The following is a 24,338-nucleotide window of genomic DNA, read 5'->3' on the forward strand; positions in this document are numbered from 1 at the left end:
TAATATATGGATGTGTTATACATCACTATATATATTAATTGAGAACTTAGCAAATTAAAGGTATGTCATTGACTTAGACAAGTCAATACACTTCCTTTGTCTTAAGGAGGAAGGGCTTGATAATTAGTCAACAATGGAATCTTATATTTCAGTGATCAAATGCATGTTGTTATGCCATAATTCATCTCGATTTGATTAAATTGTATAAGTGCAATGGTTATCATGAGTCGTTAAAATTATTTCACCTATTTCAATATTGGACCATTAATCAGTTGATTTTATTTAATATATATGAAATAGTTAGATGGTTGTCTATCATTGCATCATTTTCCAACCTTAGAAATTTACACTGTATCACCATCTTTTCTCCTCTTCCATTTGTCAACATCTTAAGCTCCCTTCCTATATAAGGAACAAGCTCTTGACTTGTTATGACATCAATTGTTACATCACAACCACAAGATAACACAAAAGGAAAATTCAAATCACTAAAATAGTATTAGAGTCTTTATTTTATTCATATAAATCTAAAAACCCTAGCTGAATAATGTCACATACAATAGTAAAATAACATACTTGAATAAAAATACCTATGACAATAACAACAATGACATGAATACATGAAATAGTAAAAAGATACAATACTACAACTCATCTCCAATCAATTGTCGAGCATTTCTAAGCGTGAACAAACTAAACACATGACCAACATAAAGTAATCTTCTCAAGACTATGAACCAGGAGGTTAAAAGAAAGTGGAGATTGAGAACACAAGTGCAAAGCGAAGAAAATAAATGTGTGAGATATAATGAGAATAGAGGAAATAATTAAAATCAAACACTAAATATAAAGGCTCATTATTGGGGAAATGAGTTTAGGTGCAATGAAGTGACTTAATGCACATGGAGCTCAGAGCTATTTGACTTGATGAGGTAGGGTCAATTTGTCCTCGATGGCTTGGAGGACTATAACCAAGTGTTGCACATTTGGAGGAGCTTCAAAAACACTTTAGTACTAGGAGCATTGAGCGGTTGTGTATGTGATTATCTGATCAAAGGTTTGGTGGCTCTGACACTTGGGACAAGCTTGTTATAGAAGGTGAGGAGGATCTAATGGGAGAAATCTCATGGAGCTTTATGCATTTGATGGACCAAGGTCTAATCTAATGTAGAATCTAGGATTGCATGTAAAATGGACTAAGAGTCAAGGAGGATTAGATGGCATGGAACAAGCTTGGGAGCATGGTGTATTTGATATACCAAAGGCTTGGTGAGATAAACTCTATGGTGAGGATCATTGATTAGGTTGAAGACCTATAGCTATGAAAGCATGATATATCACATAAAAATATAATCTTAGAGATTTGTTTTTTGAGGCAACTTCATTGGGGATGATGCCTTTAGTTAGGAAGGGTTACATTACCTAGTTGCCTGGTTTAAAGAATTTGATTGGGGCACTATTTGTCACAAGTTGTAGTCTATCACTTTGCTTGGTCCTTGAACTTTGGTAAAATAAGTATGCTCATGCACCAAACATTTAGTTGTTCTTGTATGTTCAATATCTTATAGAGGAGGAGAAGAAATTTAGTCAATGTATTTGTTGTGACAGAGCTAAAAACTATCATTTTCCAGATGAATTGCTACTTTGATCACTAACACTTTGACAAACAAATCAGGCTAGATGTCAAGTTTACAATGGTTGAACTATTAAGAGCACGCCTAAAGTAAGTTGACTTTGGTCAAACTGTAGGCAACTTTTTTCAAAATGGATTTGTATGGAATTGGTTTGGGTGTCAGGGGTGTGGTTGATTGTGCCAAAGTATAGTGAGTGTCTATCATGTATAGGCTTAAAGTGAGCACCCTCACACCCTCTTAATGACAGTGCACCATATGACCTAGGAGTTGAGCTGGATGTAGCCTAGCTATTTCTTTGTTGCTCAATTTGATTGGGTGCATGGCAGTTGAGATTTGGAGCTCTTGAATCAATTCCTATTCAGACTATACACTCAACCAAGTTTAACTCAACGCTACAAATCTCATCCACCAAACAATTTTCATGTTAGTGAAAGATACATGATTGTGTTACTGATGGCTACATGGAAAGAAGACTTCTTTTTGGATGTTGAACTCCCCATTTTTAATGTGACTATATAAATTTGGAAATTTAACTTGTCTACTGTTTAATTTTTAAAAAATGTAAAAAAATAGAAGTACAAAGTAGAAACAAGAATATATATGACCCAGAATAAAAACATATACTAGAGAAAAAAATGTGTATGATAATAATAATAATAATATTAATATGAATACATAAAATAGTAAAAAAAAAAAACATGACAACCACTTGGAGTTTTTTATCTTTGCATGATGAATAAGAGTAGAGACATATTTTGTTTGGCAGATGATAAATTTATCTTTGGAAGTGATTAATCCTAAGGGGAGTTAAGCATGGGTAAGTCAGGAGATTAGACCTACAGGATAAGGCTTAGGTAAGCCTAATAGGTCAGATGGACTACAAGTAGGCTTATGTTATTTGCGTATTTGTATGTTTATCTTGCAGGAATCAAGAGCTAGAAGCAAGACGGAAGAAGCATAAGAGGAACACACAAAAGCAGTCGAACTAAGTTCAGGGTCAACTTAGGTCAAACCCAAGTTGACTAGATCCAAGCACCCGGATGTTATTCTAGGCGCCTGGATGGTCCAAGCCCTCAGATCAAGAAGAATCAGCCCGGATATAGTCTGAGGAGATCGGATCGGATCTTATTCAGACACCCGGAAGACTCTATATAAGGCGGCTGAAGTGCACCACGTACAAAGGATCATCTAATTCTCCATTCTCTTCATCCTGCGGTGCTGCTGAACGCGAACGGAGTCAAACTCATGCAACCGAGGAAGTTCCAGAAAGGGTATGCTATGCTCAGAACTTCCAGAATGGTCTACACAAGAGTTTGATCTTTTTATTACTATCTTGCCCTTTATTATTTTTGTTATTACTCTGAACTATAAGATGAATTTCTCTGCTTCCGAACGAACGTTTAGAAAGGAGACCACTAATGGACAGGCACTTCCCGTACATAAATCTTGGACGTATTAACCCTGGGGGGGTTAGGAATCAAGTAAAATCCGTGAGTCTCTATGCTTGTTTATTTAATCCGCTGGTAAGTTGTTTATGTTAGAAACGAACGAACCGACTGAAAAAAATGAAGCACACGCTATTCATCCCGCCCCCTCTAACGCACTCCAATGATTCTACAAATACACCTAGGTCTAGTCTGTTTGATCAAGGGTTGATTCAAATAGACCATAATATTTGGATATGAGTAAAGTTTAGTCAGGTCAATTTGACTAGAAGACTAGCGAGAAATCCTAGTCAGTTGGACCGGACAAGGAAATCCTAGTCAGGTTGACTGGGCAAGGGAAAGTCCTATCTAGAGGCTAGACAAGGGAAGTCCTAGTTGGAGGCTATGCAGAAGAAGTCCTAGTTGGAGGCTAAGAGAAGTCCTAGTGAGTGAAGATGGATAGAAAGTCCTAACTAGAGATTTGCCAAGGGAAAATATAAGTAGGTCAAGAGTGACCAGATGTTTGGCAGATGGAAAATCTACTTATGAAAGTGACTAGTCCTAATTGGAGGTTAGGTAAGGTAAAGTCCAAACAGGTCAAGGGTGACCGGATGCTTGGCAAGTGGAAAGTCTACCTATGAAAGTAACTAGTCCTAATTTGAAGTTAAGCACGGATAAGCCTAGTAGGTTAGACCTACAGAGTAAGACTTAAGTAAGCCTAGTAAATCAATGGACTACAAGTAAACTTAGGTTGCTTGTTTGTTTATATGCTAATATTGTAGGAACCAGGAGCTGGAAATAAAACTGAAGAAACACAAGAGGAGCAAATCGGAGCAGTCGAATCAAGTCTGGGGTCAACTCGGGTCAAACCCGAGTTAATTAGTTTCGGACGCTTGGATGTTACTCCAAGCGCCCTTGAATGGTCCAGGTGCCCGGATCAAGAAGAATCGACCCCAATAAAAACCGAAAAGATCGAATCAGATCGGGACGCTTGGATAAGAATCTAGGCATCCGGAAGTGTCTATATAAGGAGCCTCATGTGCAACAACAAAACATCTCTACTACTCCAAAATCTTCATACTGTGGTGTTGTTGAACATGAATGGAGGCGAGCTCGTACAACCAAAGAAGCTCCAGAAAGAGTGTGCTTCATTCAAGGACGAGTTTCACGACCTTCGAAAAAGTTTCAAAAAGAAGATCAATAGTAGACGGATATCTTCCCGTGCATAGACTTTAGATGTACTAACCTTGAAGAATTATAGACCAAGTAAATCCGCAAGTTCCCTATCTCTTTTTTTTAATATCCTCTGCGAGTATTTATAGAACGATGATATACTATTCACCCTCCCCTCAACTCAATCTTACAAAAGTGAGCTTTGCTTGATTTCAAGTAGACAATGTGTCAACTTTTGATCTCCAAGCCACTCTGTAAAGATTCATATTAAGGTTAGCAGAGGCATTAATCTCCCAACCTAAAAGACAAACTCTAGAATCCACAGTAATCAGCTAGGAGTACCAAGCCGAGCTTAACACTACACAATCGAAACAAAGTGGTCACCATCTTTAATTACCACACAATCTCACCTCATCTTCTCAAATGTTGGGTATTCAATGTTCTTTGAACTACAAGAACCTAGTTCAAAAGCAAAATCTTGTAGAACTTTTCAATCCCAAACACAGCATTACAGTTTGCCACACATCATTAAACTAAAGCCCAAAAATGACGACGATGAAGATGCAAAGCACACAACACTAACCCTTTCGTGTATGTTTGCTTCTCTTCTTCATTTTCTTCCTTATCATCATTGTATCTAAACCAACTGTTTCATACCTGTGATATCTAGCTAATAATTTGTAAATGCATGTACCAGGCACACTGCCACTTTTTTCTTTGTTTCTGTACAATGTGTAGAAAAGAAACTCATGATATAGAGTGTTTTGTGTTCCTTGAAGATCCAGTAGTTTTGTCTTCTCCACGTTTGACAGAAGTCGACGTACTTTGTGAGCTCCTAGATGTTTCAGATCTTTTACCAGTCTCGCGTTGCCCTTTATCTATCCACAACTTGTCGAAAATCCTCGTGGATCTAGTTTTAACTATTTTTTTTCCTTCACCATTTTGGTACTCATCAGCCTTTATGCTCAAGTTCTGCATTTGATGCTTTAGAATGTCATGGTGATCCGCAATTCTCCCCTCCCAATCTCCATCCATGGTTGCTTGACTCATTGAAATGTCATCGGTTGCGGTTGGCATGACCCCTGATATCTTCAAGTGCTCAAAGAAGAGCACCTGGACGACGATGCGGAGAGGCAGTTGCTCGTTTTGTGCTGCATGGATGCTGGCTTCGGACGAGAATTTCTTGACATCCATCAAAGCACAAATCATTTTCTTTTCCTCTTTCGTCAAGTCTGGATGATCCTGAAAAATAGGCAATATCACAAATTTCTCAAGTGATTTCCATAACATCAATAAAAAGCTTTGAATCTTGATGATCTCACACAATGCATAAGTTCAACTTGAATCACACTCGATATATATTTGAACAGTTGATTCTTAAAATCAAAACTATTGTATCTAAAAGATTCTGGAAAAGGAAATTAAAGTATATTTTTCAAAAATTTTCCCCCCAAACATCTACAAGTTAACAGATAACACACCTTCAAATAGATATCGATGGCCATGTATAATCCATCATGACTGGGTCTAGCTTCTTCAGGAACTGACTTCGCGATGTCAATGAAGCTAGAAATGCACAAATTTGGATCATGGGCTACTTCAGCAAGATAACCATCAACAAGCCTTCCTAAGGCCAGTAAAACTTTGTTCTGGGAAGCAATTTCAACAAACCCGTTGTCACTCTTATCAAAGCTTGTGTCATTTTCGGTATTCATTTGCATCAGAGATTTACTCACTAGGCATTGTACCAGATCCACATCGTATATCGTATTACCATCAGACTTTGCTGGAACAAGTAGATCCTTTACTGAAGCTTTGTGCAGCTGCACACTAATCCGATCAATCAATTCTTCCTTCATTGGACCGTCGCCTCCAATCAAAATGACGACTTTTAATAATTTCAGAAGGAACCTGCACAATGACCCCCCACATTTATCCGAAGGCAGCAGAGAGATGATGGTCTCCACTAGAACCCTGTTTTTTCTCATATAATCATCAGCAACCAAGGCATCATAAGAATCTGGCAACCATCGGAGTGCATAGAACTTAAGTGCCTCTCCTAAAATCTCCGACGACATCCTCCCCTTGGATTTCACAGCAATCATCACTCGCTTGTAAAGCTCAACGTCCAACTCACTTATATCTTCGATCCACCAATCAGCTGGAATTTCATGTGTCCCTTGTTCAATCTCAACTAAGCTATCAGACGCAGTCCACTTCCGGTTGCAAGTATAAGACCAACTAACATTACTTGGGTCTGTAGATATCTTAGAAGCAATGCATTTGATACATCTTTCGACCAACTTCACTTCCTCAGACCATGGTAATAAAAGCTTTGTGGTCTGTAGAGCAATAATAGAATCTTTCCAACTCTTTAAGATGCTCGAGTTGAGGAAAACCTCAATCTTGTATATCAGGTTTCCTTTATCAACATCTTCGGTCATCTCGAGGTACTCTGCTGCACATCTAGCAGCCACAACATTGTGGGCACTGAGAGTGACAACCATGCCATAGCAAAATTTAGCACATACTTCAAAGGCTTTTGATCCTCCTGGAAAATCATGCAAGAATATTTCATCTTTGCTGTTGTCACAGACCTGAGTCACTAACCCTCGTAGTCGTCTACTCTTCGATAATAGAGGAAACTGCATTGAGAAATTTGGAATATGCAATCATAAGAACAAATTAACAGGATAACTCAACAGCCAGATTGAGACCCAAAAAGATGTCACAGCGAAGTTACTGCTACTGCTCTGGAACCACTTCAAACATCAACATGCAATCTAAACTCAATATCTAGAAGAATGTTATCTTTAAGAAAACAACCCAAATAGAGTATGATTGCAAATAGCTTTCTAGGCCGGTAAACGCATATCCTAAAGAAAATTCTGATGTATGTTTAGACTTCCATATCAAACAAGCAATTGGATATCCTTATTTCAGTGTAATTTGTGGATTCAAGGATAGAGCTCTCTACCTTGTGTAAATGGAACCTCACTTCATCCACATGCACAAAGACATCCGCTGGTAGCTCGGACACGAAAAATCTGCATGGGTTGATCATCAATAGCTAACCTTAAATAATCTTATATTTGAAATACATAAAAATACAAGTAGGCAATCAGTAATTCTTCAAGCTTATGCCAACCAACTTTTGGAAGTACAAGCACAAGCAACCATTGACTTCAGCTCAGTTGATTAAATAAATGTCTCCTTCTTGCTTCCTCCATTTCGTTTTTTCATTATTGTCAGACTCACAAAGACTGACCAAATGATGAAAAAACTACTGTTTGAAACGTACCTAAGAGGAAAAGTAAAGGTCATCTAATTTCTAATGGAGAAGATAGTCCTTGCTAAGCTGAAAGGAAGGCCTGAAAACACCAGACCAGCAACCTAAATAGGCGCGCAGTGGTCCAACTATTACAGGCAGTCTCATTCAGATAGGGAAATGACGAACTGTAAGCATGGGAGTCTTCCACTCCGTTCATCGAGTGGGACGATATTGCAATAATGCAATGCCTCTAATTCAATCATTCAAAAGCATATCTTCCACCCTGGAATCGAAGTCAAAGAAAGGGGTATCTACTGCATCATACTCCTCGTCCAAGAAATCCCCTTGTTCACCTCCTTCGATTTTAGCAAGCACCGCCAAAAAGGATCAAAGCATGGAGCTCCTGTTTTTATCATGGCCAACAAGAAGACCAAAAAATTTGCACCCAAAAAACTTGGCACTCATGCAAAGACAAAGCGAAAGAAGAATAAATCACAGGATGAATCGCAAGGGCGGATTTTGAGAGGATGAGAAATCAAGAAACAAGGGAAAGTGTAAACCTGATGTTACGGCCGTCCGACTGGAACGCGTCCGGCTTCGATCCCAGTTTCATATACTTCATCTCTCTTATACGAGCAGAAGCACCCTCTCCTCTCCTCTCTCTCTCTCTCGGGGAGAGAGTGTGGGGACTGAGACGAGGAGAAAACGGTGTGTCCAGCAATGGCGATACGTTAGAGTATTAATTTAGCTGCGTCCTTTGCTTCTTTCTATTGGCTTCCTCTTTCTCCCCCTTCGCTTTCTAATGGCACGCACGCACTCCCTCTTCGCTGGTGGTGCTGTATTATTCCTTATACAAATACAACTGCAGTCGCCCTTCCTCTCTGCTCCTCCCCTTTTCCTTCACTAGACCCGTACCGCCGCAGCTTGCTTTCCCACTTCGCGCTCAGCTTCCATTCCAAAAGGCATGAACAAAGCTTCGCCCGCTGCGCCGCCGCCTCCGGGACCAGTGTAAGCGTCGCTTTCGGTGCTGTGGTTCCGCACTCCAAACAAAGCAATCGCGAACTCTCTCTCTCTCTAACTTTCTCTGCATCAAAATATATATATATATAATAAAAAGAGTAGAGAGATGGAGTAAAGCAGCAGTGAGGACCAACGATTAAGCAAGGTGTTGATCATGGCGGTTGTTGAGATGGGAAAACTATGACTTTTTACTCGCTGGCTGCTGCCGGCATATGAATAATCAATCAAGCACAACAAAGTCCACCGGAGAGGGGATTCTAACAGTTCTTGGCATGCCAATCATGCATTGAATGGCCGCCGAATTCTCTTTGCAAAATACTCGTCGACTTGGGCATTGGATGCTTTCCGAAGCTAAGTCTGCAGACAAAGGACTGGTCAAAAAACGTAATGGCGGATGGTGAGTTGGACTGGAGGAAGCCAATCCACCGAAGCTTTTATGTAAATGGCAAGATCAAAACTTTTTTTTTTATTTTATCTTTTGGAGTTTCTTAGAATTCGTTTTGTCGGATCTTGCAAGATATTTATAGATTTGGTTCAGAATTCGCAATATTCTATTTGCCGTATCTAGATCTATGATATTTTATTCTCTTCTTGATAAACAAACCCAAAAAAAAAATTCAATATCCGATTTCTGAAATATACTGAATGGATAAATTTACTTCATTTTTTTAATTGTCATTTTGACTTAATCTTTATTAAAATGTTGATTGGGAGGACATAGTTTTGTGCAGTGAATAAAATATACTGCAAGCAAATTTATAAATCAATTTATGGTTTCAATTACAACATGACTGTTGGCATTACTTATATTCGGTCATTTGCACTTGAGTGGTTTTCTTAAAACATCGACAATCTTTGATCTTGTGATTTAGTTTGCCACAGTTGTGACATGTTCCTTAGAACTTCTTTGCTTTCCCTTGGCTTTGTGTGCCAAGATACTCTCTTTTCCTACTAGTATTTAATTCTATCAGATTTGCCTTAGCATATATAAGCATTTTTACGAATTATGATTGTTTGTTATTATCTTCTTCAATCCACAATCTTACAATCAAATCCTCAAGTCTCATCTTCTTTCACTTGTGTTTTAGATAATTTTTTAATTCCCTCCACGAAGATGAGAGTTGCTCAATTATTGTGGCAATTTGAAAGGACTTATTCATTGTCATGCCCTCAACATGCATATTATATTGGATCAATTGTAACTCTTGGACTTAAGTCATCACAGTTTTGAAATCAATCATCATGAAGTCTAAGAATTTACCGACAATGAATTTCTTCAATCCAATATTTTCTATTTTATGCTTCCTTTCAAGAGATTCTCATAATTACTTTGCAAATGTCATTGAACTATACACATTGTATAACGTGTTGTCCAAGTTATTGAGAACATAGTTTTGACATAAAAAGTCACTATGTCTCCAAGCATCATATGTTGCCCTCTTCCCTTTATCAGTCTCACCTTGAGATATAGAGGGGGCATCTTCATATAGGAACCTCACAAGGTTCGATGTACTTAGGTGAAATAACATCTTTTACTACCACATCTTGAAATCAATACTTGTAAACTTCTCCATTTCTCGCCATGCACTGGTGGAACAGGAGCTGTCGATGATGAATCCATCAAGATTGCATGAAAATTCATCTTAAACTGTTGGATCTAGTGGTGATGGTGTAATCTAAGCACGGATAGAATAACAATATAACACCACTTAGGTGAAGTTGGATTCTATCTCTTTAAGACAAATTTACCTCACACACGATGCTCACGAGATATGGTAATCATCTCCTAAGATACAATGACTTTATCTTATGATAGCAACACTGCAAATTGCAAGACCTCCAACCGAAGAAGCTTCTTGAACTCTCCAAATGCAAGTATGGAATGTAATACTTGCTTTGCTTTTAAATTGAATGAATGAAATGAAAATGTGAGAGATCCTATTTATACTCTTCTGCAAAAAAGGTGGATCCGCCACCTTAGCGGCCCCACACGGTCGGCTCCACGACCATCTGTGAGGAGGTAAATCGAGAAAGTGCAGTTGGTTACGACGCAGGAGGATATTGCCAAACAAACACTCTACCATATGAGCTAGAGATCCTATTTATACTCAGTGAATGGATAGAAGAATCTATTGATTCAATCAAATCTCATCAATCCAACTTGAATTGGATAATTTAGATCACATTGCTTCCTAAGGAAACACAATGTCCATTCATGAAGGAATATAATGTCCCTTCCCTTGGGTTCATTGGATTCATCTATTTTGAAACTAACGATTCAGATCAAATTTCATTTGAAATAGTGCTTTGTCTCTTCGTTTGGAAATATCTAAATATTCCACTTTGAATTATATGGATGAAATTGAGTCATCCGAAAAGGCACTTAAGCCTTCTCATTTGGATAAATCCGATTTGCCCATCTTAATAATCTTAATACGATGATCCAAATTAAGTCATATCACAAATCAAGTGAAGGACTTTAATTTCTCATTCACACCTTTATTATTCAAAACTAATTTTCCAACAGTAGCGGCTACGACTTATAACAACTATGTCATAATTACTACAACATATTTAAAGTAAATTATTTTCTTTTTAATTTAACTTAATAAAAAATATTATATGTAGAGAACTTCAATATCAAAAAGCTTTTTATCAATTTAGTTAAAATTATTTAAACTTATCAAAAAAATATTTAAAACCATCAATGGGTGGTTCATAAAGCTCCTAGGAATCCAACCATATCCTTCGATCACTTGACCTTCTTAGGTTCACTATCCTAATTCGACTCAAACCACATTAGTGGTCCATAAAGACTTATGTCAAAAATTGTGTCCTTATTTGTCTTGAGGTCTTTTGTTAAAGTGTTAAAATATCATCTTGACGAAATCATCATATTGTTTAGAAATCCTAACACGTCTCAAATTTTAGAACCACACAATGAAAGTGAAGGTTACCTATAGAGTAGAATAGAAATAGAGACAACCTTCATCACATGCCTATGCCCGTACGAATAAACTTAACGCAATTGATTGAGAAAGCAACATAACGAAGGACGAAGACTAAAAGCTTAAATTATACTAGCTAGCTAGGAACAAACCCGAGTGTTCCGGTAATATGTGTATGTTTTGGACAAAACAAAGTGTGAAGTTGAAATCTCAAAACGATAAAAAAACAGAAGCTAAGGAAAGAGCATAAAAAAGACAAGGAGTTGATGCCAACAATCCTTAAGAATTCCTAGCTAGTCAGTCAAAAGAGGTGCATGTGAGGCTGCAGATCTGCTGAATAAAATATATATGGTTCTCATGTGCTAGCTCAAGGCAAGGCAACCTGCACATCTCAAAATGCATGGCCTTTGCCCACCTTCTCTTTCAGCTGCAAAGCTAGCTATATATATATATATATTGTGTCCCATGATAAAACAATGCTTACAATCATGCATGGCTACTGATTGAAGGAATCAATGCCTCAACATCTCTGCCTTCAATACAATACTGATCCTGATCACCTCTTTTCAATATGATTTAATTTGCATAGAGGTACAGTGACAGACCTCACCTAGCTAGGTTTTGAATAAGGACTAATATTATCCCCGAAGCATAGTTGAGTTGATTACGACGGAGCAGACTTGCTAAAGTAGGCAAGGGTCGAATCTCGGCGAAGCTGAGATAATGCTCTCCTCCGTCGTGGTCAACTGTAACTTCTCGATTTACCTCCTCACATATGGTCGTGGGACTGACCGTATAGGGCCGCTGGGATGGCGGATTTCACCTTTTGCTGAAGAATAAGGACTAACATTGAGCCTAGCTCATTGCTGCTTGATCGAAGCTTGTGCTAAGCTCGACGCGGGTGTAGATAGATTGTACGAGGTGGCACGGACAGAGTTGAGCTGCCGCAAGCAAAATGGTTCATAAACACATCTACCTTAGATTGGTTTGGAGTCAAGTAGTCCCTAAACAATTCTAACCAACAAAATGGACTCATGATGAATGACTTTGGATTGCCACAAGCAAAATGATTGATGACTTTGGTGCTTTGTGCCATGAGAGAACCATCATCCTTATGGAGCGTGTAGCACTGTGTCAAGGAAATGGACTACCCTAATTTGGTCCACATATGGAACCAACTTTATAGATTTGCTCCTAAAAGAAGGGAAAAGGATGACTTGATGAGCTTTCCCTTGTGAATTATTGGATTGCTCGTTGTCCTCAGAGCTTAGAAATGGAATTGTTGCTTTCAACCATTAGCAATGGCCAATTTGGATCACTTGTTCTTTGAGGGATTTCCGAGTTCATGATCTATGCGCCTTCCGAACTCGGGAACACTGTGGTCCACCATGTCTATAGAGATTGTGATATTCTTGCAATTAGATGATGATTGGTTAGGTTTATAAAGCCTCTCCCTTTCATCTCTCTAACTTGGATGAGGTCTTCTCTGTCTGCTCGACCTTAACCATACTTGTCTTTCGACTCGCATTGTCAATCATGTGCCTTGTGTGACTATTAGCTACTTTTCACATGGGCGAACTTTGTCTATTGGCAGTTTTCTTTTCATTCTTCCACAACAAACAAGCTGAGCTTGGTGACTTTGGGAAGGCAGAGTTGTGACATGATAACAACATGGAAAGATCTTGAGACAAAGTCGACATCAGAAGATTTAGAGGTCATACAAGATAACACTCACCTCTGCATTTCGGGTACAGGAAACCTCATCCACAGCTTGCAAGGTTCAATATCCAGGCATTCAGTTGACTAGTTTGGTCTGCTGAAGAAAAAAATATTTCAATGGACCACTTTAATTCAAATGGTACCTAGAAATACACTTAAACTTCAAAAGTCTATAATTTTGTTAGGTAATTACAGTGGAGAATTACAATTCGCTTTGTCAATTATCAAGTGCTCACTCGCAAGAACAAGTGTGATCCTTCTTTACATGCAAGAACATTCATGAGAAACTAGAAGGCAAAGATGAATATAAATATTCTCCATTGCCAAATCTATGATTTATTCAAAAGCCTTTTGTTTCCAGCATGATGCTATAATTTAATATACACGAATGGGGGCCGGGTTGAAGGATGCGAATTGACGAAAGCTAAAGCATAATATTTGGTGGAAGAGCCCCTCATCTCTTCAAACGGCTACTTACAAGGGCATTAGTCTTCTGTACTTGAAATAACAAAGGAACAAACAGAAAATAATCACGCCACTCACGCCAGTGATCACAAGGGTCCACTGGAATGCAGATGGTACGTCAAATAAAGCAATCTCGAAGTTCATACCGAATATCCCAGCAACAACTCCAAAAATGGCGACGATGAATGTGGCGGTAGTTAGTAGCAGTTCAAACTGGATCAGCTGATTCCGCACATTGTCCTAAAGACGAGGCAAACGATGTCAAATTACGCAATAAGACATTGTGAATGTGCCACATAAATGATGAGGAAGAAAAAAAACATTCGAGGAACAAAACGAATGACAGAACATTGCATTGACTGCTTTATTAAACTTTAATCAACATTATCACAATATTTAATTGGTTTCTGATTGTGAAAGATAGTTCAGAATTGTACAACTAATGCAAATTTACTTTACAAACGTTCAAAGCTAAAGAATGTTATGATTGTAGGAACGTAGATACTTATATTGCTACTAGGCCACTTTTTAGTAATGCCATATGGCAGGAAGAGTGTGAAAAGGAGTTTTAAAAAGATTTCAGCTGTATACATAGAAATCTTTCGAGTTTGGAGTTTGGTAAAGTTTTAAGCTGCATCAATGTACAAAACTTATGTAGTCAGCATGGCTCTCTAACTTCCTAAACTATGTGATCTGACTCCACACCAGAAATTTGAGGGATGACTTGTAGAAAACTTAAACAGATGTTTCGAATCATTTAGAAGACAGCTTAAATGGATGAAAAGAAAATCCATTTTAAGATATATGTACTACCTGGAGCCAACCACATACCTCAATAGCAATATTCATGGTTAAGTTGCTATTTTAAGTTAACTTTCTAACTACTAAGAAATAATTGTTCTTCCATTGTCTTATGCAGCACTAAAGAGTCATTTCCAATTGTAAGTATGAGTATAATCATATAACATAGACATTCATCCTGAATTCCTGATCAGTTTTACAAGTAGAAAGGAAACTAGTTATCTTCAGACAACATTTTTTGGGGAATGAACTAACTCCAGAGAAGATAAACCCGCTACAGATGAGAGGATTAATGTTGTACAATAATGTAGAACCTTCAGTTGCATCCAGTCCTGATATAGAGAAGTCAGAATTGTATTAAATACACTATCCAATACACATACTGATCGAAGTATTCGATGTAGCGATTCCCAAAAAAAAGTTATATGTGATTAATAGGAATATCGGATATTCCTCAGAATGTTAGTACATTACAAAAAAATAATTTTTTAGGGACGAAAATTTTTCGTCGCAAATTTGCAACATATTTTGCGACAAAAAATAATTTCGTCGCTAATTAGCGATAAATTTTGCGACGAAAAAGTTTTTGTTGCTAATTCTGCAACATATTAAATTTGTCGCAAATTTCGTTGCAGAAAATATTTTTATCGCAATATTTATCGCTAATTTGCGACAAAACACAATCCGTCGCAAATTGGCGACGAAAATCGAATTCATCGCCATTTTGGCAACGAAAATATAATTCGTAGCCAAATTGGCGACAAAAACTTGATTCGTCGCCAAATGTTGGCGATGAAAATCGTATTTGTCGCCAATTTGGCGACAAAAACTTTATTCATCGCCAAATTGGCGACGAAAACTTAATTCGTAGCTAAATGTTGGCAATAAAAATCTAATTCGTCGCCAATTTGACGACAAAATATTAATCCATCGCCAAAAATTAGCGACGAAATTGTGTTTTGTTGCTAATTTAGCCAATTTGGAGACGAAATCGTGTTTCGTCACCAATTTGGCGACGAAACTTGAAATTCATCGCCAATCGCCAAATTTCCCAAATAACCCTGGATCTGCCAATCTTTCTTCCTTCTCGTGTTTTCACTTCCTTCCTTCTCACGTTTTCACTTCTCGCAACACGCCTCCACCATCGCCACTTCTGTCGGATCTCTCCAAGTTTTCCTCGCGTCTAGGGCTAGGTAAGCTCCTCCCTAACTGCGCCTCTGTCTCTCCTGCGCGCTGCTGAATGATTACCGATGAGTAGGAAGGAAGGCAGCAAGAGGCGATCCATGGACGACGATGTCGCGGTGGAAGCGATAAGCGTCGTAGTCCATCAGAAGGTGCCCTAAAGTTGTGATCTTTGGATGCCAGGTAGTCTTTGCCAGCTTCTTCTAGCTTCGTCTGGTGGTTTTGCCGGTTTTCGTTGCTCGTGGCATGGGTGCGGGGATTGGATCTGCGCCGAGGGGTTGGGGATTTTCGAGAATTAGTTTCGATCTGGCCCGGCGCAGCCCTCCTTTGATTGCATTGTGGATCGAGTTTTGGATTTTATTGTCGTCTCTTCTGAAAAAAAGGGGGGGTTTGGGTGGATTGCTTGCTCCCCGACTTAGATCGTGATATATTGTTCTTCTTTTTTGAGATTTTCAAGTGTTTCCTTGCAAAGTACTTTCCTTGTCTCTGTGATTTTTGATGAATTTTCTGCTTAATTAGTTCCTTTCCAGTATATTTTCTTTAAGTATGAAGATGTTATCTGATTCTGAATGTTGAATGGACTTTCCCCCCTTAGTTTTCGTATGAAGGGATAAGGCTCCGAGTGTTGACTACTTTGATGGATCCTTTAAGATCCATTCTGCTCTTAGGATTTCTATTTCCATCAAATGCAATCTATCAGAGAAAGTCTATCTAGTAAATGTTCTGGGTAATGACCTTAACAGATACTGAACTGATTTTTTTTTAATTTACTTTATCCATTCTATGCAAAGTTCTACCAATCTACCATCTCTGTATCCTTAACAATATTATGTGAATTTGATTTCAATCTTAGATCATTGGATAGCTTATAATGCGCTAGGCCAATCCAATAAATATCTTTGTCAAAAATTGTTTCTATGTTACTAACAAACTTAAAGTCTTCAGCTATAACCTTCCTGTTACTTTTGCTCTGTTGGCATATTCATTAATCATTGCACATTCTCTTGGTCAACTCTAAATCTAGTACTTGCGTTGATTTAACTTGATTAAAATCGTAAAGAAAGTAAAGCATCTTAGTAGAAAAACCTTGGCACAAAGATAAACTTGCTTCCATGTCACCGGGTTAATGTTGGTTCAGGCTATGGAAACTACTTTCCTTGTGCCCGGATAATGTTGTATATCATTCGTCCTTCTGGACACCAGACTAGCTTGTGCTTTGGACATGGTCTTGCACACAAAGTTACCCTTTAGGAAAGCTAGTGTGTTTATTCATTGTTATTGTTTATGTTGTAGTAAATTCAAGTTTTGGTTTATTGTATTATGTGAAGAACTTGTGTTATCAGCATTCTAATCAAGCTTATTAACCCTTTATATACTTCATACATTTTTTTTATTAAGGGGGTTGCCTTGCTGCTTAACAAGCAAAGAACTATTATATTTTCCAGTTTGTGGTAGGCCTATATCATCCATGTGATCCAAAATATCCTCTAGAGAGAAGTGGTTGCCATTCTGCATTCCATTCCCATTGACTACAGTCATTGCACTGAGTCATCTGGCCACCTTCCTCTTCATACACTTATTTATCTATTTTCTGTTCCTCTATTTACCTCCAGATCATGTCATTCTATTCATTAATAAAAGATTTTGAGCGACCAATCATGTCATTCTATTCATTATGCAAATCATTTTTACAAAGTTCCATCCAGGTCATGTTACAAGATTACATGAATGGATTCAAAAAATAAAAAAAAAATCCTCATTACTGAGGGTCATAGTTGGCTCAGTTTGCATTTGGATGAAGGTGTCCACCTTCCTCCCAAATGCAGGATTTGTGAAGCAAAATCAGAAAAAGAGGTAAGTCTTTACATATTTAGTTTATAGGTTTTATTTTTATTTTTAAGAATGATACTTTTTCTTTGTTTGTTTTCTTATGCAGGACGAGAAAATATATTGATGGAGAAGAAAGCAGAGTCTCCGGAGGGCAAAGAATGATTTAGTTGTATCTTTTTCTTGTCTTCAGACTTCTTTATAGTACTTGTATCATTTGATATGGATTTTTATTATGACTAAATGTTGTGGATTATATTTTATATCATGTTGATTGATTTGGTATCATGTAGTGGATTTGATTAGATGTTATATGAACATGTTATCATGTAGTGGATTGAAATGGTTGTATAAACATTTTATATGTTATATGATTTGATATTTTTGTATTTGTGGTGGAATGAATATTGTGTTGAATGAATGTGGTTGTTTATTATGTTTGTATAAACAGGTTGAATGGAAAATTTGAATCGATCCGATCGGATCGTTATGCATCTACGGGATAACCTATAAATGAGTAGGATAGGGAAGAAAAAATCCAGATTTTGCGACGAATTTAGATTTTGCGATGAATATTGCGATGAATCCATTGTCGTCGCAAATCTATTGTAATTTACTGTTTATCGATATTTTGCGACGAAAATCTGTTTTCGTCGCAGTGGCAACGTATCCAAGTGTCAATATGACAGATTCAGAAAAAAGAAGAGTCCAACTATTAGATGATCATTATAGCCACTTGTGCGATGAAGAAGAACGTTAATATGTGAGCTAAACCAATCTTCGGCATATAAAAGTCCAAGGCATGTTCAAATTATTAATTTGACAAAAATCAATTTTAGTCCAATACATAAACATAACTCATTTTACAAGGGGACTTGTGTTCCAAAGGGAGATTTACCACATTCTATTGGAAGACTTACTTCCATATTATTAAATAAATATTGTATCCTGAATTCCTTAGCAGTTTTGTGAGTACAAGGAAACTACCTCATCTTCAGACAGCCTGAAGACTATTAATTATTTGCGGAATGACCAACTAGATAGAAAAGATACACTTGTTATACCCCATAGGATTAATGTTTTACAATATTGTAGAACCTTTTGTTGCATCCTCTCCGGATATAGAGAAGTCAGAATACTTGTATTATTGGATAATTACATTCAATATTTACTTTCAATAACAATCTACCTGGTATTGGCAACCAATATCCAACAAAGGTGTGGATCCAAGTATTCAACATAACTATTATTAAAACCTTTTACATGTAGTCAACAAGAATAGTGTATGTTCACTCAAAGTGTCATTGTCAAAGTGTCAATATATACAAGTCTAAAGGGGATAGAAGCTTCTGAGTATAAAATGGTCACTAAAGCTACTTATGCAATGAGGAGCCATATTTTATGTGAGCTAACCAATCTCTAGCATATTAAAGTCAGAGTCATGTTCAAACTAGTATTAATTTGATGAAATCAATTCCAATCCAATTAATAGATAAAACTCATTAGGTAGATAATTTTGTATATTATATGGAATTTTTAAGCTGATTAACATGAATTCTTATATATTTATGTTCATTTTAGAGCTTAGATAATTAATTTAATAAGTGAAGTTAAATAATTATTTTGATGATTACTTAACTATTGAATAGGTGATGTGGTAGATATATCTATTATGTGTGTTGTCATGGATCTTCTATAATTCTTTGTATAATTTTACATGATCAAAATGCATCTTCCCATAAGCTACATTTCACTACCTATTACTAACTTATCCATACATATACCTCATATTTATATTGTTAATGGCTCTCACATCCTTATTTCTGATACTTCTTTTCATACTTCTATTTTTTATTGGTAAGTTCTCTATATTCCACAATGTATCCACAAGGTCTAGTTAGTTTACATGTCATACCCTACTATGTTTTTTTATCTATTCTGTGACATTTTTTTGATCATTCATTATATCTTTTGCAATATATGCAAGAAAGGCATCATGATTCCGTAAGTGTTTACTATCTTGTGAATCGGTGTACACCAACTCAACACCAATCCACAAGGTTTAAAGTATCGTTCTATGAAGGAATTTTGATCATTAGCCAGAGTGATACAATTCTAAAAGTTGGGCTTGGACTCGCATATCTAGAACTGTAACAAGCATAGGGTAAAAGATATGTATAAACAAAATCCAAATCAAAATAAACTGATATATGTGTTACCCTAATATTAGTTTCTACTGTATCTGGATTTAGATATTTGGTTGCCATAATAGATGATTATTCTTACATGACATAGCTTTGTCTCCTTAAAAGGAGATCTCCTATAATTCCTAAGTCTTTTATCATGAAATATAAAAGAAATTTGGTGGTGATATTTTGGATTTTGATAATGCCTTAAACATGGTGTTTGGTTGTGTGCGCTCTTGATGGTCAGGCTCCCTCCTTTCTTGTGAGCCATATTAGATCCCATTGATCATTTCTTTGTTTGTTCACTCTATACATATCATGTTAATCCCCAATTTAATTTGATGTCTCTTCCTTTCTAAAACTCAAAAGGATTATCGGCTACCGTTCTCCCTCATTGCAGTTTTGTTTCAGTTGATTCTATCCTTGGACCATACATACTATTTTGTTCCTCCTGCTATTACCATCACTAAGCTCGCTGCCACCATCCTCATTTTCTTTACACCTTAGTTGGTGTATAGTTGGCAAACACCCTCCTTTTAAGGTATTTAGGATGTATGGACATCTAGTTCTATGGAAAAAAATATATATTCTTGATGCTTTGTTCCAGTACCAAAGAAAGATAAAAAGCTATTATGGCACACACACACAATAATATATGAATTGATAGCTAAATTTGGTCTTGGAAGAGTTTCAGATAAATTATACATATTATTTAATCATATATGCTCTATGGCAAACATTTTGAACAACATAAGATCAACAACTTGCTAAGTTCTTCACTAAACAACTAGCACATTTCTACTTTTGAATTTAAAGTTGTGTGGTAATATTTATGCTCTAGCTTAAGAGGAGTGTTAAAATAACATGTAATAGGAATCCCATATAAGCTATTTTCTTTTCTTTTCATGCATTTCTAGACCCGTAATGTGCACTATAATGCCTCTTATTTATTGCATAATATTATTTCTTCCTCCATTTCAATTGGTTGTTGCATAAAGTTATGCAAGATATTCAAATACAAGTTAAAGGAAATGAACACAGCCTCGACAAAGGAGGAATGTATGCCATATACCACTACAAGGAATTTCAGAATATTGAAAAGCTTCATTTCCTTGTTTATTGTAATTATTCAGAATTGATTAACCCTTACAAGTTGTTGACGAGTATGCATTCACTCTTTGGAGAAATTTCAATTCAATTATACAGATCCTGTGATCATGCATGTAATCACCAAGTTGTTGTGTTCATTATTGGCATTCCGGTCTTCAATGAGCTAGCACAACCTATTGAAATTAATTGTTCAAAGAGATGTTCTGATGGTTAAGAAAATTCCACTTCTTTCACCAAGTATGAAGATCTATGTTACTCTTACTCGAACATTTGACACAGATACAGAATTTAGGTGGCTGGCAGTGTCAATGGAAATATTGGTGCTTGATTCACTGTGTTAGTTTTAACCAATGTGGGTAGGTAAGAATTAGATGAAATAATACGAGCAACATAATTGAAGATCCACAACTTGCTAAGTTCTCCACTAAACAAATTAGTCTAGTATATCTATGTTCATACATATTGAAACTGTATAAGATGCAACACCTCTTACATATTGAGTTTGACTGATTGTATCAAGCTATATCCTTCACAAAGGAGGAATTTATGCCATAGACCAATAGGAAGTACTTCTGAAATGTGAAAAGGCTTCTTTTTGTCATTATTTGTGATTGATTATTGATTAAATCTTACACGTTATGAGAAATGTAACTAGCCGTGTTAACTTTGACAAAAATATCTATATGTATTCATAAATAAATGAGCAATTATCATTTATTGTCTTAAATATCAAGAGGACAGAACATACCAGCTGAATGTTAATGAAATCCTCAGTGTCATCAATATACTCTTTCAACTGAAAATGTGCAAAAGACCAAACTCTGAGTTTCTCAAATTTATACCAGGGAGATCACTGTAGAATAACAGCTTACCGAAGTCAATTTGTTCAGGGTGCTATCAATGACCACAAAATAAGCTTCCAATAACATTTCCAACTCCTCTATGTTCTCTGTGATGGTGCTGGAACTTTTCATACTGTCAACTCTGCTCCTTGCAAGACTTAACGTCTTCTCAAGCTTTCGAGAGTCAGGTGGTGAAGAAACAGGTGAAACCGGAGCAGAAGCAGATACAGCACCACCAGCTGAATTGAACCCATGTATTGATTGATCACCAAAAAATGATGCTTCCATATGTATTTTCTTCTCTGTGAGATACATTTCGGCCATATCACCATCATCATCCATCAGCTGTTCTATTTCATCTCTGACCTACATAAAGTTCAGTGTACAGTCAGAGTGGGATGATCCTACAGAATTAGCACGAAACTTGTAGCTTGTGGTATACCTTTTGAACTCTCCGAGTTAAGGCAACAAGCCTGCTCTTCAAGCGACGAACCCGTTCCAGGTTAAGGGTACTAATCTGAGATGTCAACTCATCCAACAATGGATAGGCCTCAATTTCTAACTCTGCAGCCTAAAAATTTGCAATTTTCATTCACACCATTAGCACTTATTTAATCATGAAAATGAAATATTATCTAGTTACAACATTAAGCTAGGTTTGTTCAGTTGAGCAAATTTATAACTCAGATGCTTACAAGTTACAAGAGCCTAAGAAACTGAAAGAAGTAACTAGTAAAACAAAAAGGTACACCAACTGATTTTCCTACTTTATGGATGAAAATCTTTTTTCATCAGGTTATCATTTCTCCGAAAATATGTAAAAGACTGATGGAAAAGGAGTGTCCAAAACACAAAATCAACAAGTTCATATGTGTTTATTTTATCACGAGGGATTCATCAAATCTAATGGTAGATGGAAGTTGAGAGGAATGAACCAACCATTTTCAGATATAGGTGCACTATAGAAGTTATGCAATTTGAAGTTAGATTACATATAAGAGATTCAGGGAATCTGTTAAATATGAACATGGATTAGTAGACAGATTTTGGAGGCAGTTGTCAGTTAGTACTTCCTCCATAAACAGATCCAACATAGAGATACATACCATTAGAAATTACAGAATCAAATGCTTCTTCTGCGAAGGGGTAAGTCATGCATATTACATGCTTCACTCTTTGTGAAGAATGTCAAATTGAGGATATCCTTATTCATGCACAAACCAAGTTCTTGTTTGTCTAATAGTGTACATCAAAAACAGGGTATAAAGACCATCCTTTCTGTTCTCTTGTGAATACTTAGTGTATTTAGTGTTTTTGTTTGGTGAAATGGTACACATTATGTCATTTGCAAAAATGAGTATATTTTGTATAGTATGCCTTCAATCCAAGTGTGCAACAGACCCACAGAAAACACCTTACCCACATCCACAAAGGAATACAAATATGTTTCTTCTCCCAGCTGAACTACTTTTCTTACTAGCAGATGAGTCCCTTTTAGGTCTTGAACTGATGCCATTCTTTACTTAATCAATCAACTACTTGAATTTATTGCTTGCACGAAAAATATTATAAAAATACCACCAGAACTAAATGCTATATCAAAGACCACCATATTCGTCCCCTATAAGGTGTCAATTTTGTTTCCAAATTCCAAATCAATGGTAACACAAAGAAAAACATAATTTTTATGTCATATTAATTGAACTATTTATTTTTTAGCATCAAATATGTGAACTTTGCGAAAACAATCTCAATCCTAATTTTAGATTTTCATTTCTGCTACTTCCATGTCGTCCAAGCGAGATGGAGAAACAGTAAAGCAGCGAACAAAATTGAAGCCCTAGATTGGCTTATCGGAATCCTGACGCCATAGTCTGGATATAAGGAAGGGAATCGAATCACAAAAGAAGCAGAAAAGAAAAGGAAAAGGACCTGAGTACCGGAGAAAGTACAGAACCTGCGCATCAAGAAAGGTGCAGGCGGCGTCGAGGGCGACCTCGAGGGCCCTGAACTCGAAGGGCAGATCATCAGGCGAAGGCGTCCCACCGGAGAGCGCTTCGCCATTGCCGGCTGCGAGACGGCGCTGGAGCTCGACCACGTACTGGAGGACATAACTGTCCAGGGAATTGAGGAGGAGCACCTCGTCAGCGGTGATGATGCATCGGATCTGTTCGAGGTTGACCACGATGGCTTTCTCGCGGCCGAGGATCGTCGACGGGTAGACGAAGAGGGGGTCGAGGAGGCGGAGGTCGCGGGCGGGGAGGTCGCAGCGCCGCATCATGGTGAACTTGTCGACCTCGATGACCTGGGAGTTACCGGTGGCGGCGTCGACGCGGATCCAGGAGCGGAGGCTCTGGCCGCGCTTCTTGAGGCCGGAGAAATCGACGCCCTGGAAGAGAGGGCGGCGGCCGTGGGCGGGCTCGTGGGCTCCGGAGGTGGAGGAGGGCTTCCGAGGGAGGAGCCGTTCGCGGAGCTCCGCCATCCGAGTGGCAGGAGAAGACGAAGAAGAAGGCTTTGGATTTTGGGGCGACGCTGTTGGATTTAATTAAATGATAAGGTAAAGCGAAACGTCACAGTGGCGTCAGCATCGCGGGCCCCGGCCTGATTGCAACGGTTTGATTACGAGATTGGGCTGGACCGGTAATGAACCGGAGATCTGCTGAACTGGGCCCAGAACATGGAAAGCCCAGTTCAGTTGAAGAATGTTGAAGAAAATTAAGAAGGAAGAAATTTATT

The 24,338-nt window shown here is 37.5% G+C and overlaps 2 protein-coding genes across 6 annotated transcripts; both read right to left on the minus strand.

Annotated features, from left to right (window-relative positions):
- Nucleotides 1-4,908: 4,908 nt before the first annotated feature.
- LOC141836755 (phototropic-responsive NPH3 family protein NPY1-like) lies at nucleotides 4,909-8,791 on the minus strand. Of its 3 annotated transcripts, XM_074724279.1 has the most exons (5): nucleotides 8,653-8,791; nucleotides 8,063-8,586; nucleotides 7,209-7,278; nucleotides 5,713-6,876; nucleotides 4,909-5,473 (listed from the first exon to the last, which is right to left on the minus strand). In XM_074724279.1, the coding sequence occupies exons 2-5, from the start codon at nucleotides 8,122-8,124 to the stop codon at nucleotides 4,979-4,981; spliced, it is 1,791 nt and encodes a 596-aa protein (XP_074580380.1). In that variant the 5' UTR covers nucleotides 8,125-8,586; nucleotides 8,653-8,791; the 3' UTR covers nucleotides 4,909-4,978. The 3 variants fall into 3 exon arrangements, with proteins under 3 accessions (XP_074580380.1, XP_074580378.1, XP_074580381.1); XM_074724277.1 differs by having other exon boundaries at nucleotides 8,063-8,791; XM_074724280.1 differs by lacking the exons at nucleotides 8,063-8,586; nucleotides 8,653-8,791 and adding an exon at nucleotides 7,533-7,745.
- Nucleotides 8,792-13,603: 4,812 nt separating this feature from the next.
- On the minus strand, nucleotides 13,604-24,107 carry LOC141835894 (magnesium transporter MRS2-1-like). 3 transcript variants are annotated; one of them, XM_074723288.1, is made up of 6 exons: nucleotides 23,560-24,107; nucleotides 22,045-22,173; nucleotides 21,633-21,968; nucleotides 21,509-21,556; nucleotides 13,801-13,894; nucleotides 13,604-13,682 (listed from the first exon to the last, which is right to left on the minus strand). In XM_074723288.1, exons 1-6 carry the CDS (start codon nucleotides 24,082-24,084, stop codon nucleotides 13,675-13,677), a joined length of 1,140 nt encoding a protein of 379 aa, XP_074579389.1. In that variant the 5' UTR covers nucleotides 24,085-24,107; the 3' UTR covers nucleotides 13,604-13,674. The 3 variants fall into 3 exon arrangements, with proteins under 3 accessions (XP_074579389.1, XP_074579387.1, XP_074579388.1); XM_074723286.1 differs by having other exon boundaries at nucleotides 13,604-13,894; XM_074723287.1 differs by lacking the exons at nucleotides 13,604-13,682; nucleotides 13,801-13,894 and adding an exon at nucleotides 14,579-14,787.
- Between the last annotated feature and the right edge of the window lie 231 nt (nucleotides 24,108-24,338).

This window comes from Curcuma longa, chromosome 10 (genome assembly GCF_044706935.1).
Source record: "Curcuma longa cultivar G26 ecotype Majalengka, Jawa Barat chromosome 10, ITB_CL_G26_1.1, whole genome shotgun sequence".
Lineage (NCBI taxonomy): Eukaryota > Viridiplantae > Streptophyta > Magnoliopsida > Zingiberales > Zingiberaceae > Curcuma > Curcuma longa.